At 36.5% G+C, this 21,805-nt stretch overlaps 1 protein-coding gene across 1 annotated transcript in view; it reads left to right on the top strand.

Moving 5' to 3' along the window:
- The window catches only part of LOC124613203 (vesicle transport protein GOT1B), a 29,171-nt gene extending 11,357 nt beyond the window's left edge, over window positions 1–17,814 (top strand). The window contains exons 4-5 of the mRNA XM_047141868.1: window positions 15,114–15,195; window positions 16,799–17,814. Of these exons, the coding sequence (XP_046997824.1) occupies window positions 15,114–15,195; window positions 16,799–16,843 (127 nt within the window). The 3' untranslated portion in view covers window positions 16,844–17,814. The remainder of the gene's footprint in view (window positions 1–15,113; window positions 15,196–16,798) is intronic.
- Window positions 17,815–21,805: the final 3,991 nt, after the last annotated feature.

The raw sequence follows: 21,805 nt of genomic DNA, 5'->3' as shown, positions 1-21,805 counted from the left end.
TTATTGTTGTCCTGTTATTTGAAGGATACAATCAAAGAAATAACACTTAAATTTATACATGTCTACAGGCAATAAAACTCTAATTTCTGTACTTTGTCATAAAAGGATTTGAATTAATTTGTAAGTAAATGCTAAGTATGGTGCCATTTCAAATTGAAACATGGTATTGATTAAATATTGCATAGGGGCTGTTATTGGCTAAATATGTCTATTTGTTGGAAGCTGGCCACTGTGGCCGAGCGGTTCTAGGTGCTTAAGTCCAGAACCGCGCTGCTGCTACGGTCGCAGGTTCGAATCCTGCCTTGGGCATGGATGTTTGTGATGTCCTTAGGTTAGTTAGGTTTAAGTAGTTCTAAGTTCTAGGGGACTGATGACCTCAGCAGTTAAGTCCCATAGTGCTTGAGAGCCATTTGAACCATTTTTTTATTTGTTGGAAAAAGTGATGAAACTTAATTTCTTGTATTGTTTTGGAACATTAGTTTTTACTGTAACGTGTTATATTGAGGTTCATAAGAAGCAAATAGAGAAGACTGGGTTTGGGGAAGATGAGATTAACTGTTGCTTAGTCCATAGTGCAAGATGAAATGTTCTTGGCCGAGCACTGGTAACAATATAATTTTGTTTTTATTATGTTGCTGATTGTGTGAAACAACGGAAGTTATTGTGCAATTAAAATAACTTGTGACTTTTGACAGTTCCATGCAAAGCAGGAAGAGAGGAGGTGCGTTGTCAGCTTGCACTGTGCATACCTTGCCTACTTTCAGCATGTGGTTGTTAATTGACCAGCAGTGAAAATTTTGAAAATGCTACAATATTATGATGTTATAAGTGGCTTGCCTCCAGGTGAAGAATCACTGTTCTGTTCCACAGACCAGGAACTATGCATGGAGCAGATAGAAATGAGCTTCACTTCAATCTGTTCTTCCAGCAATGCCTCTTGGATCCGTGTTTACAAAAGTACTTTCTTGGTATGACTCAACTGGGGAAGAACCGTGTGCAGCAGTGGACATTAGCTTCTGTCCTGCCACTTTTCCCTGTTGCTGCTCTTGTTATTCCATAGCTCGCTAACATGCTCTACCAGCCTCAACACTCCTTACCAGCACTTGTTATGACATGTTCAGCCAGTTGCTGCAGAACGCTGACTTCCGACTGTTACTACCTGATACCAGATGTAGAGTTTATGGTGTTAAACATGCAGCACCTTTCCATTCAGTGGTCTGGAGTTCAAAAATTTCAGTTTCTTGTGAGCTCCTGTAGCAAAGGAAGCTGTCTGCTTCATTACATCTGATGGGAAATATTTACACACGAAAACAGTAAGCAGTATGAGATGGTTTTCCTACTGTTGCGATAAAAGAAGCTGCTTTTTCTACTTCTGGTGATATGTGTGTTTCCAACTGTTTTCTTACATCACAAATTCGCAAGTGTGGGAGAGTGCTTGCCACAAAATTCGACACTATGTTTAGCAAATTCTTGAATTAATGTCATGGGAATATATCAAATCCATTAATTGAGATTTATATACATTGATTGAAATCAGATGTTTGCATGTTTATGAGGCTATTTCCTTCAGTACTTTTATTAAGACCTGTCTACTTAGACCGATGATGAAAGTTTAACAATATTAAGCTGTGTATCTGAAATTAAAAAAAAGTACAAAATCTTCCATTAGGATGCTTAGTTTAAAATTTTCTGATGTCTAATTGATTGATTCTTAAGTTTCTTAAAAAGTGATTTACTTATGGAAAATTTAAATTCTACGTTTCTAAGAAAATACAGTTTGGAAATCTGCTGGTAATGCTGACTGTTTTCTGAATCTTTCTCTTGGGGATAGACTTATAATACGCCAAAAATGTTGACTGCAAACTAATGATGAATTTTACAGTGTATTTGGCATGAAGTTTACTCAAGAAATCACACGTTACCAAGTATTTCTTTGGTAATTATCGACTGGAAATTTGCAGTAACTGATGCATCCGGATTTTTCTTTCTCATTCTTACACAGCGGCATACAGCAGTAAGGCAGCTGTAACAAATAATGAGTATATTTCAGATGTTATATGTTACAGAAACATACTATCAATTTGCATAGTATCAACTTACTTTCAGTGCAGATATTCAACACACACACACACACACACACACACACACACACACACACACACACACACACACAGCTGTAACATGAATACAACAATGATTTCAACATTATAGGCTTTCTGTATTGCTTACTTTCATTTAAAGATGACAGCAATTAGGTGATAATCTCCAAACAAATAAATCCAGCAAACATATATTACATGTTCACTATTCACAGCCTACACAAGCACATGTGATTTCAACATAAACAGTTCCTTAATTAAGGACTGCCTGGAGTATTGATGGTGAGTGGCACCAGATGTGGGGGAAAAAGTTGCATACTCTGAATCACTCACTGCCATACGATCCTGGAAAGTGCTGAGGCTGTTAGAGCATAGTAGGGGGCTATGGTTAATCATTCAGGTGTAATGAACGCAGCCATTGTCAATGCATGACACACACTGATGTATGTCTTGGCAAGCACCAACTTGTTTTTGAACAAAATGCTCCTCATTGCATACAGATATCTGTACTGGCATCCTGTTGCTGATATGTTACTTATGTTGGTAATCAACTTCTACACATGGAAAATTTTTCATTCCAGAATCTCACTCACAATGACAGTTTTGAAGATCTGACAGATGCCCTGTTAAATAACTCTCCTTTCTGACATTAGAAAGAAATGTAATGTGTATGTGACTTGTGTTAATAATATCGAACAGATCCGTGCTTCATTCTTCTGGGATGCATCCATCTTTGTTTCCTGTTTTTTTTTTTTTTTTTTTTTTTTTTTTTTTTTTTTTTTTTTTTTTTTTACTTGCCCGGTGGTTCCACAAGAGAGTGGCCTGTTGATATTTTGTCACTATAATCTTCCTTCCTTTCCTTTTGCTTTCCATTTCTTAGCACCTTGGATCTATGGTTATTAAATGCAGCAACTGTTCTGTCCACTACTCTTGAAACATCTGAACTTAGATCCCTATAATTGCACTTGACTTAAAAGTAGTCACACTCAAAAATTAGTGACCTAGTCTGAGGGTTTGAATTTCCCATTCAGCTTGCAATACTACACCAAAACTCATGTTGAGATATTTCACACTGCTTCTAAAACAATGCTGCTATATAAACTCTTTCATGACAGCATGTGACAAAATATGAAACTCTTCAATACTTTACTAAATTACACTTCATTATGAGAAATGAGAAACTTGGAAACAATTGCTCAACACAGCATGCTACCATTTACCAATGAGATGGCAACAGATTTTGCTTCAGCTGCTGAGCTATTGGTGGCATCGGAGGAGAAGCTGGCTCGTTGTTGTTAGCTGGGCAACAGTCACATGTTCCGTCCAGTGGGCCAAACTGTCAAAGGTTGCGAGGTAGTTTAATGACATTATAACTATCAATTTTATCTGTGTAACAGTTTATACAAATTTTAATGTTGTCACATAGTGTGTGTTTTGTTCAAACTGATGAACTTGGATGTTACCATAAAATTCTTTTTTGTAGAGATTATACCCATTGAAAAGAATGCCAATATTAATGAGTCTGCTGCTTCATTTTTAACAGTTATAAAATTCATGTCAAATTTCTTTTAAAGAAGATCTGTGTGATAGACATTACAGATATTCAATCTCAGTGGAAAAAATCGAGAAATTACATAATGTGTTGTTGGACAATCTGTGATTAAAGACATTTTTTGTATCGTTGCCAACAGAAACTTGGATAAGAGATACCTCTAGGGTGGAGTACATGGTCTAGAATTAAATTTCAAACCAAGTTATTGTAAGTAAGGCAGTGCAAATTTTGAGCCAAGCAATAACTGAAAGAAATGTGAAGTCTTTCAGTAGGCAATCGACACAGTCAAAAAAGATAAAGCTGGGAGAGAATCAAAGCCCAGTTTCAGAATATGAGGTGTGATGATCACTACTCGCAGTACAGATGCTTGGGAGTAGATCAGTCGCTATCACCTGAGGTGTTAGGCAGTGCTTGAGAGCATGAGCCATCTCCAGTGGTGGTTTGCACACCACACACTGCTGTTGACACTTACAGTGGAGGTTGCCACCAGATGCTGGTGACATCTTCTGTAGCATTTCTAGTTCTTCATTGTTGGAGCCCATTTCTATATCCACCAGGGATACCACAGTGTAGAAAATAGCAGTAGTTACTGGGTGTAATGGAAGAAAAAATTACAGTACTCTTTGAATGAAGGGATAACGGTGAGACAGCTTCTTGCAAGTGGAAGCCACAATTGTTTTTTAATTGACTTTTCGCCAGAATCTCACAAATGTTTGCAATGTTTCCAGATGATTTTCTGTATGAATTGTTACTGTCAACGAGATTTGGGCCTACCACCTTATACGAGTAAGAAAATGGGTATCCTTTTTCTTAGAAAGATTATGATTAATATTTCCTGGGTTGCAAAACAGATTCTTGTTTACTAGCTACCTTCAAAAAATAACAAACAAATAGTACCAGCAGTTTGCGCTAAGGTTGCTGATCTTTAAATCAGACAAAGTACCTGATATGTGGCTAGCTGTCAGTGGTTACTTGGGCAGTGGAAGGACTAGGCAGTGGGAAATGGAACATCATTCACAGCAAAATAACACAATTTATTTGAACTCCCACTGGTATGGTAAATAGATAGAGTAATTATTTGACAATGCAGTTACAAAGACCAGGTGCTTCTCGAGAACAATAGGCCTGCCCCCTGGTGACACACAGACCCACTAGTCTGACATGCCACAGCACACACTGGTCATGTACTGCAAGTGCCAGGAACTTTTAGAAGACATATACAAGGTGTCTTAACACAATGTAACGAATGCAAATACAAAGGGCAGTCAGACTGTTAATTGAACAATTTAAATAAATAAATAAACGAGTTGTCCACAGATCTAATCGTAGCTTCTTTTTTTTAAAGTGTTAACGTGATGACACAGAGTAAAAATAATCTCGTTTTCTTGAAGCGGTACTATATAGTAGAATTCAATTAATTTGTGGTTGTTAGGTTTGTGAGATAATGACTCTCACTTGTAGTTGTTTAAATGAGCAGTAACAGTTCGGTAATGTTAGAGACAGTTTGCAAGACAACAATAATTTCTTAGTGCAGACAGAATTTTCTCACCAGCAAACAGACCACGATTAGTGAAACAAATTATTAATGTGGCACGAAACTAGTGTCAACCCAGAAGTAAAACTACATGAGAAAGTCCAATAAACATTTGGTCCAGAATAACAGCACAATTTAAATAATCCCAATGGCTTGTCTTTAAATATAGAGAACAAGAATAAAACACATTAGAAAAAGTGCACCATAAGAGACTGAGCTGCACTGCTGATCAAGACATGCCTCATTCTTGGAAAAAGGCACAGGTCACACTTGTCTACAAGGAGGATAGCAGAAGCGATCCACAAAACTACCATCCAATATCCTAGAGATTGATTTGTGGTAGATTCTTGGAACATATTGTGAGCTTAAATATAGAGGTATCTTGAACAGATTGACATCTTCAATGCCATCTAGCATGGATTTCAGAAACATTGATCACTTGAAACCCAACTCACACTTTTCTCACATGACATACTGAAAGCTTTGGATCAAGGCAGTCAGGTAGATGCTATAATTCTTGATTTCTGAAAAGCATTTGACTCAGTACCACACCTACACTTACTGTCAAAAGTACTATTGTAAGTGGGTATCAAGTGAAATTTCTGAATGTACTGAGGACTTTTTGATAGGGAGGCCAAGTGTTATCTTGGATGGAGAGTCATTACCAGATGTAGATGTAACTTCGGGTGTACCCCACGGAAGTGTGTTGGGACCCTTGCTGTTCATATTGTATATTAATGACCTTGCAGGCAATATTAATAGTAACCACAGGCTTTTTGCAGATGATGCAGTTATCAGTAATGAAGTACTATCGGAAAGAACATGCATAAATCTTAATTCAGATCTCGATAAGATTTCAAAGTGGTGCAAAGATTGGAAACTTGCTTTAAATATTCAGAAATGTTAACTTGTGCACTTACAAAACAAAAAATTTAGTTTGATATAATTATTTTATCAATGATACACTGTTGGAATCAATCAACTCATACAAATACCTGGGTGTAACACTTTGTAGGGATATGAAATGGAATGATCACATAGGTTCATTTGGCAGTAAAGCAGATGGTAGTTTGGTTTATTGGTAGAATGCTGGGGGAGTGCAGTCAGTCTACACACATGATGCCAAAGTGGTGTCAAATAAAGACTTCACCCGGCAGCTGATCTCCACAAAAGGAGGCTCCTAGCCAACAATGCCATACACATGTAGGCAGCTCAAAAAATAGACGCATATTTAACTTCAAAAGCATCATATTTTTCAGCCTTGAAGGCTTTTTATTTTGCCCTGATCATAATTAATGGGATTAGCCTACAGTGTGATAGGCTGTATATTATGTTTTCTTTTGTGCCACTTTATATCTGTAGGCGAGAAAAAAAAATGTGAACCCTTTTTTACCTTCATGAACCTGGCACTCAGTTAATTGGAAAAAAATATTCGAAAACTATCACTACATTGTCCTGAAAAACTTACGTTGAAGTAATTTGTTTACAGCAGGAAATTAAGTGTACAGAGTAATATTAATGTAAAACAGTTTTTTTGGTGATAATATTTAAAAATACATTAAAATATTGTGACAAAGAAATTAATTTTTGTGATACAAGTAACATAACTGTCAACATTTTGAACGACCTCTTTATCTGGTCACAGTTACACTTGAACAACTTGAAATAAACTGACTAGGTGGTAATTTTCATGCCTCTTGATATCACCAGAACACACATGATGAAACAAAGCTCTTTGAAGGAGAGGCATTAGGTATTCTTTTAGTCACCATTTATCTTTTTCTCTACTAACATGTTAGGTATACATGTAGTGGATGCTTGAAACAGCTTTGTAATCATTCCATTAAACAGAGATGTCGTGTATCCACATAATCGTAGTTGTCCCCCTAACTGTTCAGAGGTCAAACTGCTGACAATGAGTAGTAGATGCATGACCAGTCTGGTGCACTGACTCCATATACTGGCTACTGTGCCAAGTACCCATTGCTATTGTTGGGTGGAATCAGGGTTTGTGATCAAAAATGAAATGGGTCAGATACCATACCAGTACCCATGTTGAGATGACCATCTCATCAAAAATTTAATGCTGAGAATTACAACCTAATGGTGTTCCCATATTTGACTTCACTGGAATGGCAGTCTGGCAAGAATAAATGGAATCAGACAGTCCTCAAAGTACCTCATGTGCTCAAGAGCAAATAGAAAATCTTCTGCTTAATGAAGCCATTGTTGTTAATTGATGAAAGTATTGAATGCTGATCAATTACTGCCACTCCAGACCAGTTACAAACTATATGTTATACCATTCTTGATCACTCGTCGTAGCAAATTTTGCCCTGGGTCTAATCCTAGACTTCACACTAAAGACTGACAAAGTACTGTGTGTTAACCTGGAGCAGTGCAAAACCAATTTGTCTGTTGTTTTCAGAGAGGATCAAAAGCTAACAGGTTGATACTAGTGATTTTATTCTTTATCTCAAAGGTAATGTTTTCCCTAACAAGTTTACGACTATGATATACAGGCACAGTGCCAACACTTATCCCACTTTCCATAGGAAGTGGTACAAGGGTTTGCATCATGTTCTTCTGTAGATGCCTCAGGTTCAGATGTATGTCCTTCTTTTGCACTAATGTAACTACTTATTGGGATGGGGAGGGGGGACTGCAGAGTAGCATATCATGAGAACTGTCAGACAACTTCCTATATGTATATACTACCCAGTTAACACTGCACCACCTCTCCTTTGTTTACTGATCATATTCATGAAGAGAAAAATATTCACTTATATGAAACACCTGACTGTCAAACAGCTCATGATGCCGGAAAGAAATATGACAGGATACACTGTATCAGTAAGACATCACATTCACTAAGACAGTAACAAAACTGGAACCTGATACAATGGTGACAAGGTCTCTAAAACTCTTAAACTCCCGACCTCAGCTCCACCTGTATGCTAACTTTCTTGTTGGGAGAAAAGTACTTCATCCTCATTGTCTCCCCAAACGCATCATCCTAATGGTAGTCTGCACTGGTACAGCCACTCACTTCCTCTGGTACCACCAGGGAGAAAGAAATCTGCTACGGAATTCCCTCTCTCAGTGAAACAGACCATTGAACCCACACTGTATCATAGTTTATATGACACCATCACATTTCACATAAATTTGAGCGTACAAACACTGATCTTTTACTACACTCACAGTTACCTTTACCTCCATTCCCCATTGCTGCTTTCTCAGGCCCAGACCTGAAATTTAGTGGTATTGTAGTGACTACCACAGTCACCTGTCTTGAGTTTTGCCAATTTGTGGAACACCATGTTGCATGGTGGCAGTACAAAATGTGAGGTTTTTAGAAAATAATTCCTAATTGTCACAAAATATCATGACTGTTGCAAAAACTGTCCTAATACTGAGAGGGCATCTGTAGGTGTCTGCTTGGAAAGATTTTAAGATCCCTTCAGTGACTTAGTACCCCTAAACATCTCATTAGAAGCATTAAGTCAGTATTTGCCTGTCTTTAAGGATGGTGGTATGCAACATTTATATTCCTCCAGGTAAAGAAGCAACCTGGTGGAATAAATATCCATTCCTTCACTTCTGCTAGGGTCCTCCAGTGACCACAATCCTCCCTGTGGGGGAGCAGTAAAAGTGTGCACAACATCGTCCAAAGTGTCGACAAAGCTCTGCTGCAATTGTCCCCTCCGCCCTCCGTCTCCCCCCCCCCCCCCCCCCCCCCCCCCCTTCCGCAGCTGTCTAAAGCAGTTTCCAGCATATTTCTCAATGGTGGCAGTAGCACTGATCATTTCGTGGTTCTGAACTTCCTGTTGTACGGTTGGTCAACTTTATTGACTCTTTAAACACTTGGAGGGAGGGAGGGAGGGAGGGAGGGAGAGAGAGAGAGAGAGAGAGAGAGAGAGAGAGAGAGAGAGAGAAAACCTTTCCATATGCAGTGCCTGCTACCATATAAGGCCCATTTAATGACTGCGAATTCCTTGTTGCTCTAGCAGCATATACTCACATTTCCCAGATCTGATAAAAATCCACAAATGACTTTAGCAATAATTCTGAAAGATGACATACTTAAGATTTTATAATTATATTTGGTGAAAAGGAAAATTTCACTCGGAGTAAAGAAGAGTATTATCATTTCTATCCTGAATCCGCAATAACTGCAGTCCGATATAGTTATTGAATGGAATATGTATATTGTTTGACACAATTGTTTAACAACTGTGTTAGTACCTGGAAGCCAACAGACAGTTCCCAGATTTCAAGTTACTTTTGAGAGATGTGTTCCATTACAGACCATTTGATTTGGCTGGAATCTGCAGTTTGAAAAGATCTTGTACTGTTGCTAACACCTGTTTGCTGTGTTCTATGATATGCAAATGATATTTGATAATACCTGGATTTTGGGGGTTAAGTACCAATTATTTTTGACTGACTCCATCTGCTTGGGTCGTTACAATTGTCAAATATGGACGGGATCACATGGTGATGAAATTTCGGTGCTACCCTCTCCATAGTTGAAATTAATACAATGGCTGCTGTGGGACCCACAGTTTCACATTACTGCATGTGGGAGACTTTTGTCTACGGTGCAGTCTTGTATCATTGTACACTGTGGAATGCTGATTCCACAGAGTTGTATACATGACACAGATATATTCTCTGAACTGTGAATACCAATATTCTCATATGAAAACAAACATCATCACAGGCTCATAACTGTGCATCCTCGCACTGAGGTTTCTGTAGGTAACAGGTTACTCAGTCATTGAACAGATCTCAGTGTTAGATCTCCAATTGGCAGTAAGTTAATGTGATAACCAAATCAAATAAAATCATCATCACACTGCTCTCAAATGTCTGCCAGTTTTTCACAAGAGCATAGTTTGATCTGTGGCTCGCTCTCCCCCCACCCCAAGCTGTCTCGGAGCAAGATTCGTGATGTGCAGCATTTCTTCCAAGCAGTGCATCCAGAGGGGCATGGGCAGGAGCTTCTGTGCATTGTGCTGTTGAAGTAGCCATACATCAGGGTTTCCCAAACTGTGTCCCACAGAACACTAGCATCCTGCAGGAAATGAATAAGTTCTCTGGAAAAAAAAAAAAAAAAAAAAAAAAAAACTAATTGCCATTTTTTTCCCCAGCAATTTGAAGATACTGTTGGAGGTGATCAAAAAGTTTCTGTTTGAAGGCTGTACTGTCCAGAATCGATACGCCATTTGGGCAATCACAGAAAGTGTACAGACAAATGTAGGTACAAAAGGGGTAACTGTGAAAAAACCTTAATTAATAGAAAAAATAAAACTTACTGACAGAAGGAAGTGAGGACAAAAATGTTCAGAGGGAATTCCAGAATACAGAAGTGTACGTCACTTAGGAATGAAATATATAGGAATTGCAGGAAAGCCAAGGCAAAAGGACTGCAGGAAAAAAAAGTAAAGACATTAAAAAGGAAATGGTTATTGGAAGGACTGATTCAGCATATACAAAACTCAAAACAACATTTAGTCAAATAAAACCCAAGGGTGGCAATATTAAGAATACAGTGGGAATTTCACACTTAAGCACAGAGGAGGGAGGGGATAGGTGGAAACAGTGCATTGAACTGCACTACAAGGGGAGAACTTGTTTAATTATGTGATAAAGGTAGAAATGGGAGTATATATGGAAGACACAGGGGATCCATTATTACTGTCAGAATTGAATAGAAGTTTGGAAGACGTGTGATCTAATAAGGCAGAAGAGATAGATAACATTGCTTTGAATCCCTAAAATCATTGGTGGGAGGAGGGGGGATTGGCAACCAAGCTACCATCAGAGTTGTTGTGTAAAATCTAAGCCTAGAGATATACTGTCAGATATTTTGGAAAAATGTCATTCACACAATCCCAAAGACGGCAAGGGCAGGCAAGTGTGATAAATGTTACACAGTGTAAAGGCTCATACTTCAAAAAACTGGCAAAAATAATATTCAGAAGAATTTTGAAGAATGGGATAGAGAAGTGAGGATCCTTTATATTAAGATTGTGTCACCTTTCGAAAGGGTAGGAGCACCAAAGAGGCAGTTCTGACATTGTGCTTAATAGTGGAAACAAAACTGAACAAAAAAATCAGGACATGTTAATAGGATTAGTCTACTTGGAAAAAATGTTGGACAATGCAAAATGCTGCAAGATGTTTGAAATTCTGAGAAAACTAGCACTAAGCCATAGGGAAAGTTTAATGTACAATATATGCAAGAATCAATGACAGAACAACAAGAATGGAAGATCAAGAACAAAAGAATGGAAGATAAAGAATAAAGTGCTCAGCTTAAAAAGGGTGAAATAGAGGGCTGTGGTCTTTTGTCACTACTTTCCAGTCTATACATTGAAGAAACAGTGATGGAACTAAAAGAAAGATTCAGGAGTGAGATTCAAATTCAGTGGGAAAGGATATCATTTATAAGATTCGCTGATTATATTGCTGTCCGCACTGAAAGTAAAGAAAAATTAAAGGACATGTTGAATGGAATGAACAGCTGTAATAAGCAGAGAATAAGGTTATTGATATACCTAACAAAACAGTAGGGACTATGAAATAGACAAAGTTCAGGAATACTGGTACCATTCAAACAAAATAACACATGATGGATGGATCAAAGAGGACATAAAAAGCAGATTAGCACAGGCAAAGAGGGTGTTTCTGGCAAAAAGAAGTCCGCTGGTATCAGACATTTGCCTTCATATGAGGAACAGATTTCTAGAAATGTATGTTTGGAGCACAGCATTGTAGGTTAGTGAATCAAGGACTGTGGGAGAACTCAAAAAGAAGAGAATCAAAGCATTTGAGATGAGGTATTCTAAAAGGCTGTTGAAAATTAGGTGGACTGATAACATAGGGAATGAGGAGATCCTCCATAGAATCAGTGAAATAAGTAATGTTTGGAAAACAATGACCACATGAAGGAACAGGATGACAGGACATGTGTTAAGGCGTCAGGGAATAACCCCTATGGTACTAGTGGGAGCTGTAGATGGTAAAAATTGTTGGGGAAGACAGAGATTGGATTATATCCAACAGATAATTGAGGACATAGGACGAAAAAAAAGACAACTTTCTTTTGTTACTTGCTCTATGTACAGGTGGCCTAACATTGGGACATTTAGGTATAGAAACAGCTGAAGTTGCAAGATGCACTTTTTATTTAATTGATGACTAGTTTCGGATTTCCTAGTCTCCAGTGAAATAAGAAGTTAAACTTGCAACTGTGGCTGTTTCTGTATTGAACAGGTTTCCATCATGCTGGAAAACCTTTGGAGAGAGAGAGAGTGTGTGTGTGTGTGTGTGTGTGTGTGTGTGTGTGTGTGTGTGTGTGTGTGTGTTGGGAGGGGGGGGGAGGAGGGGGGAGGCTGGGGGAGATAACAACCTTGTCTTCTATCTCAACTACTGCTTCCCTTTCATATTCTGTGACTTTCATAACTGCACTTCGGTTTCTGTATAATTTGTAGCTAATTTTTTAATCCCTGATAACTTCAGAATCTCAGAGTACTTTTTAGTCAACAAAAGCTTTTTCTAAATCAGATGCTGTAAATGTCAATTTAAGGTTCTTTAACTTGGCTTCTAATTTGAGTTGTAGTGTCAGTACTGCCTCACTTGTTCTTACATTTATCCTGAACCCAGACCAGTCTTGTCTGAAATCAACTTCTGTAAGTCATTCCATTTTTCTGTAAGTAATTTATATTTTGCAATCATGACATTTAATCCAATTTTTGACAGTAACTATTTAACATAACATATTAATGTGCATCTGTTTCTCTGTCCTTATGCTATAGTAAATTTAATTACAGTCTATCAGACTAGTAGTTGTAAATTTTAATGGTCTTGAACACAATAAAATGTAGTCACTAGTCGAGAGTTTCACTTCACTAGCAATTATTCTCAAATAATGGTTCACTGTAATTGGGTCCTAAGCATTGTGTTAACGACAATAACATTGTTATTAAGTGTAACTTGTTAATTTCCAGTGAAATTGATGCACCGTCATAAAATATCTTTTAAGATAACACTGAACTATTGTGACTGATACTTTAAATATCCTTATGTAGGATATATTTTTAATTTATGCATATTGTTTTTCTCAAGGCTTTGCAGGGACACCATAATTTCTGCTTTCTGGCGTAAGATAGGAATGTGTTTTAAAGAAAACTATGTAACTGCTTTGAAATAGCCCCATTTGATGAAACTTGTTGTATTGAAAGAACACAATTCAAGAGTGGAAAAACAGTTGTGCACATACATGAGCTAACAAATAGTTCCACAACAATGTGAACTGTCTTTTCTTTGTCAGCATTTATCTATTCCCTTCATCGCATAGTTCCATTCTGTTTGTCAGATGTGTCTTGGTGTTTTACAGTACTATGCGGGTGGTGGTAGCCCTGAAAGATTAGCTTTATATATAATTTTTAAGTGACAGTACAGAATTCTTATTAGTTTTTGGGGATAGGATTTGCAGTTGGGTATGCTCTGTTTATTACGAGATGTTTACTTCTTACGTTAAATATTAAATGTTGAGTTGTAGTTGTGGATAAAAGCTACATGCCACACTGTTGTTTCAGTGAATTCTGCTAAACTGTGTTGGTTGACAGTACAAATATGTAACACTTACAGCAACATATTTGGAAAGAGTTACTCATGATGTTGGTTTTGATGACTTCACAGTAATTATTGAGTGAATACTTCCATGTATGTCTGCATACTGACTGTCATCATCTTATTGACATGAAAGTGAATGATGTGGCATAATGGTTAACATACTTGATTCTTATTTGAGAGCATGTAATTTAAAATCATTACACAGCCATTCAGATTTAAGTCTTCCATGATTTCCCTAAAATTGCTCGAAACAAATTCCAAGGTTTTCCATTTGAATGAAATGTGACAGTTTCCGTTCCCCAATTTAATATTGTTGTCAATCTCAAATGATCACATCATAGATAGGATTTAACACACTATCTTCTGTCCTTTATAACATGAAATCGTGGCAAAGGAAACATTTGAGTTGCAAACAAAGGAACAGTGATTGAAAGTTTAAGTGCTGCGACCAACAAACAAAATTCCTCATTTCAAAGCTAATGATACTTGTTTTCTGTTGTAATTAAAGGATTATATTCATTGACTTCATTTCCCCACAACACATCATACATTATGAAACTTCATAATTTTTGGCATACCATTTGGAACAACTACAGAAGCAAATCTTTGCAGGACTTTGGTGTCATATGTGATAATGTACTCCCACATCCCACCAAGGAAACATAGAACTTGTTGCATGGCAAATTCTCCTTGTGTATGTTTGATTATCCTATATACCTGGCTGTTCCAACACTGCCCTATAGAGATGGGTGCTCCTCATCTCACCCTTGGGCAGGGGCAACTAGTCTTGGCTATCCACTCCCAAAACTTCCTTTAATTTTTTTCTCTCTTTGTTACTAACACTAACCAAGTAAATTAACTGATAATTTATTTGTCAGCAATGTGAGCAGTTTGTTGCACTTCCTGGCTAAGAGTCCTCAACTCTGACTTACAGCTTTGGAACTTTAAATGACAGGGTAATATTCTCTCTCTCTCTCTCTCTCTCTCTCTCTCTCTCTCTCTCTCTCTCTCTCTCTCTCTCTAAGAAGTCAGCCACAGAGATCAGGAGTTTTGTGTCAGGTATGACTGGAATATGAAGCAGATGTGGATTCCCTCTGTAGAAAGGTTTTGTCCAGAAGTCGCGCACATTTATTTTTGTTTGCTATTGGGTGCTTATTCTTTTAGGCGAGCTATTATTACATATTTGTGTTAGTTTCATTTCAAAGTATTACAAAAGGATAAAACAAAGTTTTTGAATGTTATTTTATAGTGTTCACTTTCTTCTTTTTTTTTCTTTTTTCAGTGGCTTCTTTCCTGTTGCAATCAATTTCCTACGAAGGGTACCAGTTCTTGGAACAGTATTAAATCTACCTGGAATTAGAGGGGTATGTGGAGCTGAATAATCATGTTGTTTCTCTTTATTTAACATCTGTTGTGCTTTAATCTTTAAGATTAAAAACGTGTGTGAAATTTTAAATATTGTTGAAAATTTGTTGAAAACTAGTAGGAAATTTTAAATGTTGTTGAAGATCTGTTGGTATGTAATCTTACTTATGAAGTGTCGATGATAGTGGATATAACAGAAAATTTATTAGCAAACTATGAAGCACCAAAATGTTGAGCACATGCCTAAAGGAACATTTATCTGATCAGTCACTTTTTTGTGGTTTCGTTAATTTACACCAGGATGGTGTCATTGACCTGGCATAAGTGGGTTCTTATGTTACAAGTAAATGCACAGTATCCAAATGTTGAGTTTTAGTAGTCGTGGAACATAACACTTGGACATAAAAAAATTCTTATGTGAGGAATATTGAAAGTAGATTCTCTCCAGACAGCATTAAAAAGGTTCATTGGCATTTTTTGACACTTGGTCGGGTATAAAAATTCCTGTGTTCGTCCAGCTCAAAAACTGAACCACAGGGTCAAACACTTTGTTTATGTATGTATTTATTTTTTTACTTTTTCCTTTATGATGATTGGTTGTGTATTCAGATATCATTGGTGTATATATAAAGACAACATTTTTTTCTTTGCTTTCAAAACAGTCCAGGTGGAAAATTTAATTTTTAAAATATTATTGGGATTTTGGCTGCAAATAAACCCAAAATAACCATTGTTTACTGTGTAAAAGAATACACAAAGCATATAACATACTCATGACAACCATGTATTTAAAAAAGAATTATTGTTGTATTAAAAGTATATGATTTTGCATTTTCAGGGAGCTTGTAAAAATTAACTTTTTTATATTTATACCTTACAAATTAGTATTTTCAATATTAATACTCATTCATTGTGTATGAACACTGTCACAGTTTATGCTATTATTGGTAAGGTGTGCCAAAGACAAGAAACTGGCTGTTTTAGACATAAATGTAATTCCTGCAACAAGGAAGTTGTGGATTAAATTCTCAGGTCTTTCTTTATACATGCACTGAAAAGAAAGAGGGAAACAGAAAATAAGGATCACAACTTAAGCAAATTTAGTCATCTCATGATATACATTCTTCTCTTTGTTGTTAGTTTTGCTCCTCAATTAACACTCAAACTGGTTGCTGGAACTGTATTCACTTTAGAATTACTTAAGGAATGCCATGAGTAGTTACATGAGAAGTTGCAGAGCAGAATAATGTTGTATCTTGCTCAGAACACTTTAAAATAGCAAGTTCATTGATCTTGCTCACTTGTACACATCACTGATTAAAGATAGAACTAAATGTTTTCAGGAAGAACTGTTCTATGTTTTCATTTTGGTTTACTGAAACAAATTATTAATGCATCTCATGATGATGTGCAACACTTTCAACATGCTGAAAACTTTTTTGTTAATCAATTTAGATGAATACTTTATGCAAACAAATTTTAAGAGTGAATGTTGCTGTGGCCAAAATATGTCCTTTGAAAATAAAATGTTAAACATTAAAAAAATTGTAGTTGTTGTTTATATATTTTAATCATACTGATGATTTTGCATCATTTTTTCAGATTATTGACAAGCTGGCAGGAGACTCCTCGAGGACAATGGTTTGACAGCAAGATTAACTTTGCAATGAGCAACTTGCAATGTGCAGCACTTTGAAAGTGTGGGAAGTTTTGTGTGATAATGTGTGAAGGTTTTTGTGTGTACTTTAAGAAAAATTTATGCGCGGTGTCATCATTGAATAATGGTGAAGCGGTGGTGTAACATGATGTGAAGCCGTTCACAATGACACTTGAAAATGCTTGCCTTCCTGAGTGTTCTTGGGAGTGTTAATTGTGACATTCCTTCGGAGTGTTGGAGAACATTTCTCACTATTGACACATATTCATGTTTCTATCATGTAAATATGTGCAATCCTGCTTGAGATTTTCGTCGTGGCAGTGGAGTCACTGCTGCTACATATGATTGCTAAGTGGTGTTATCAGGTACTTACTTGTTACATGCACAGTCATAAGCTCAACATTTTTATGATCTGTGATATACACAGTGATGAGCGGATATAAAGAAGCATATTTTGTGCTAATGTTTTATACAATCTGTTTCTCTTAGTGAATTTTCCAGTGTTTTCTGTGAGTTCCATCAGATGTAATGGAAAGATTTAACTGCAAGTGCAAAGACCGGTATTACAAATGTATTGTATATTGTAATCATCTCCTCATGCTCGTATAACTGTGCATCCAGACACTGATACATATCATCAATTTCTGGTGTAATAACATTCCCTTTTTGTGTACATAAAAGAATAAATTATCTGTCAGTATTGTTCTGGCTGTGTGCTAAACACACTTTAATTTGGGTATGAATATCTCATTTCTGAATTAATTTTGTGTAATTACCAGTAAGTAGCATTCCCACATAACAGTACTTCTAGCAGATTGTGATTGCTTTCTCCAGAATGTATCACATAGAAAATTAAAACCATGTTGTGCAAAATTTTACCTGCCATATAACGAAATTTAAAAACCCCATGCAGTGGGATGGTTTTGTTGTACAACTAAATAAAAGTTTAATAACAGTCCAACTTTCTTGGAAACATTATGCTGTGCTATTAGCGCGGAGACACAGCCCTATATGTGTATTCTAACAGTGAGTTACCACTTGGAATTTTCAGGAATGGAGGAAGTATTTATTTCTCATTGAACTGCATTTACAAATATGCAAACAGGTTTTTTGTGTAGCAGATACAATAAATTATTTTTTAAGTTTTTTGAGACAAACTGAATCGTCCTATCAAATTTTGAGTGAGATCATCATAACTTCCTGTGTAAAACAGTCTTCCTCTTATTTGTAATGGAGTCCAGTAATATTTTGTTTAGAAAAGATTTTGTAATTACAAGGCACTTTGTGGAACCATTTAACTGAAAAATTCTTTTTGGGGAACAGGCTCTATTGAAAAACATGCTGTGACACTTTCGTGTACTTTGATTTGTAATTTTATAGCATGATATTGCACTATCACATATTGAAAAAAGAAAAGAAACCAGTGCAGTTTGTGTGAGAAACAGTTGTGAACAAATTATATGAATATTTCTTTGTTGAATAGATTTTGCATTGATTTTTCTGTAAAAAGACTATTTCTCTATCCTTTGACATTTTAGTGGGTTCATAACAGGAAACTTATTATTTTGTCAAGTTCAGATCCATGCGTCGTCATCTGCTTTCTCTGCAATATATAAAATGTTGGACTTTGTGCAGTATGTAGAAAATTGAGCAAAAATCGCAATAGATTGTGGAACTTCAAAACTTCATCAAGGTACCTTTCACTTGTTAAAAGAAATCCAGGCGTAATACTGAAAATTGATGACAAGTTAAAACTACGTGCTATCAGTACACAAACCAAGCAAACCTAAAGAACGGACTCAGATCTTCAGATCACCATCATATCTCTCCTCTAAACTTCGCAGAGGTTGTTCCGTAAAGCTGCATTAAGTGTAAAAATATCTCAGAAACATCTGCATGTATCTGATTTAGTTGAATTGTCCATTATATACATTTTCCCAAGGGTGCTAATCCTACACTTAGAGGAGCCCTTGCCCAATTTAGTGCAGTTATGTGCTAAGGCTCAGTTTATCCATAGGGTACGCCTGTATGGCTTAATCAGTAGCACACTGTCCACAAAATCTAGGGATCCTGATTTGGGTTGCAGTGTGGCATACAGTCTTAACTTTCACAAACGTTCAAATTCCTGCTGTTGCCTTCAAATTTTGGAAACGTAAGCATATTCAGTTATAAGTCGCAGGCTTGTTAAATAGGCCCCTTTAGCTTAATACCACCATTTATCAGAATGAATCCTTCATAGGCTAAAAGTATTATGTTGTAGGGAATTAAATGAAAATATGTGAAGTATATAAGATTCAGTTTTAGTAGCTTTAACTGCAGATGTTTATTTTTATTGTAAAATTACTTTGCATTCAGTTTCGGCAAGAGGTTGAGAATATCTGCATTTTACAAAGCTTACCATCTTTCCCCAGTGCCAAAAATGTGGTGGTGTCTTTTACATCAGTAATTGCCACAAATTTCTTACATACAGAACTGTGTGTAAAGAACAGGATGTGCTGTCTTTTATTGCTGTAGCGTCTCCAAAGCATATAATTCATTGTATTACACATTTTCCGCTCAGCGTCTGTAACAATTATGGTTGTACGATCTACAACCAAAAGTCTGTAAAATAATGTGATACAGTCGTTAATGTATCTGTAAAGATATGACGCTAACATGGAATGCTGCAGAACACCACACATTACTGTCCCAGTATTCATTTCTGTTATCCAACAGTGTAAAGATGTATTTTGCTTCCTCCAGTTAAAACTGAAATTAATTCTATTCCTTACTCCAAATCTCATAGAAGCAGCTTCTGTTCTGTTATGAAGGTACCTAGTGGCAGCCATTTTTATGAATACTGTCCATTATGTGGCATTATTGCATGATCAGTTGAACGGCTGTTCTTAAAACCAGACAGTGAATTGCACTGAGAAATGTCTAGTTTTCTGTTATACAAGGTGAACCAGAACCCCACAGATAAACTTGGAGTTGCTAGTATGAATCAGAAGAATAAAAAAAGTCTTGTGAATATGGGCTTGAAAGTGCATATCTTAAGAGCTGTGGTACTTTTTCACTAGAAGAGGTGTTTCACACTAACAAAGAAGAACAAGTGTTTATAGCTCCTAATATAGGAACATAAGAGTGCATTTTTACTAGATGTTTTTTCACATTTTTGTCCATACTACCACCTCCTAAAGTTTGCCTGTGGAGTTCTGGTTCACCCTGTATATTATCATCCCTCTTTACATTAATTATTAGGTCGCTCAGTTTAAGGCAGCGTTTACAGTGGTACAACAATAGTTGTCAGATGCCATCACCAGAGGTCGTCTGTATTGGGTGACAGCTTGGTCATGGTGCATCCGATCTCATTTGTCAGTTTTTGGCTGGGTTGAGCAGGTTAGGTTAGGCTAGAATCTAGTCTATGTATGTAGTAAGTTAAATTGTAATTTCCAAAGGGTGGGATGGATACCACAACACATCTGTGCTAGGAGACGAGTGCTGTAATGCGGCGTTTGCTATTAAAAAGATGCCTAATGAGCTATATGTGGCTCGAAAAGAACGTTTTGAGTAATGTATGCTCTGTGTTCAGTTATTAGAGAAGTTTTATGAAATACTCATGTATTACAAAAATATGTAATTTCAATTATACATCACACTAAGGATCTCTCCAAAATAAGTTGTTCATAATGTGATTTATTATGCTACAGTGGTGACTTCGATGTATAAAGGTTTTGCCAGTGATGTTATGTGCATATAATCCTTAATTTACTTGGTGAAAATAGCTGTTCCTTGTATATGATGACTGGACTAAATTTGTATGTAAGTAATCATTAATGAAAAATAGGTTTGTGATTTCACAGCAGCTCACATTATTCTAAAAACGGTTTATATTAATGCAATACTGGAAGTAGGTATATTCAGATGATCAGATTCTAGTAATGGAAATGTCACTGCCCTTTAACCACTTGCCCATTGGATTTGAGAAAGGATGAAACAAGATTTCTGGTGGTTATTTCAGATTGAGTTTTACTTTTAATAAGGAAACTCAACTATATTACAGTGTCCTTAAGGGATTGTATGAAGCATAGTGTCAAAATATCGTATTTAAGGTGCAAGATTTAAAATATTAACTTTCAAATTATTATTTAGAGCATGGTAAATAACATCCAACATATCACAAAAAACTTTGAAACTGTGCATTTTAGAACGCATTAAAGGCCTAATCATTGGAAAGACATGATCTGCAGAATTGCATCTTTAATGTGAGTATCGGATTTCTCAAAAGAGCTCAAATCACACCTCTAGGCAAGCACTAGAAATCTGTTTTGCTGAAATTTTTTGAAGTTCTACAGAAATGTGTCAATTAACCTTCAGTGACTGCAATTCAGCAAACCGTACTTGTGAAAGACAAAGTGTGGAATAAGGTACTCTGTACACTTAAAGCACTGTAAAGTAGAAAAACATATGTACACCACATTTGCAAACCATTTCATGGAACAGAATGACCAGAGTTCTGGCATAAAAATGCCAGACAGCTAATGTTCACCTACCACAACCCAATAAATTCCACTACAGTACCTTTAGTTGTAAGATACACCATAATAATCTAAACCTAAAATTTCCCATAAAGATTTTGCTTACTTGTGGCTTCCAATAAACATGCAATTTCAATCCAAATATTCAGAGTTGTATCCCGATTATAATATTTTTCATCCTCAGGATGCTACAAACTATTTCGTTGACTAAACGTATCAGTTTCCCACAGTCCACGTTTTATGTTGTGTCAGTTGTTACGTTAGGAAAAAAAAAAAAAAAAAAAAAAAAAAAAAAAAAACTGATTTGAATTTTGCCAACTGTCTTGTGAAATCTGTATTTTCAGGTGACAAGTGATTTGAAAATACTGGCCATCTTTGGGTGATGGTTGTTGGTGGAATCCACCAATATTGGTGCCATTGTGACCACAGCCTAAA

The sequence above is a fragment of the Schistocerca americana genome, chromosome 4 (genome assembly GCF_021461395.2).
Source record: "Schistocerca americana isolate TAMUIC-IGC-003095 chromosome 4, iqSchAmer2.1, whole genome shotgun sequence".
Lineage (NCBI taxonomy): Eukaryota > Metazoa > Arthropoda > Insecta > Orthoptera > Acrididae > Schistocerca > Schistocerca americana.
This window is presented reverse-complemented; position numbering and strand designations above follow the sequence as displayed.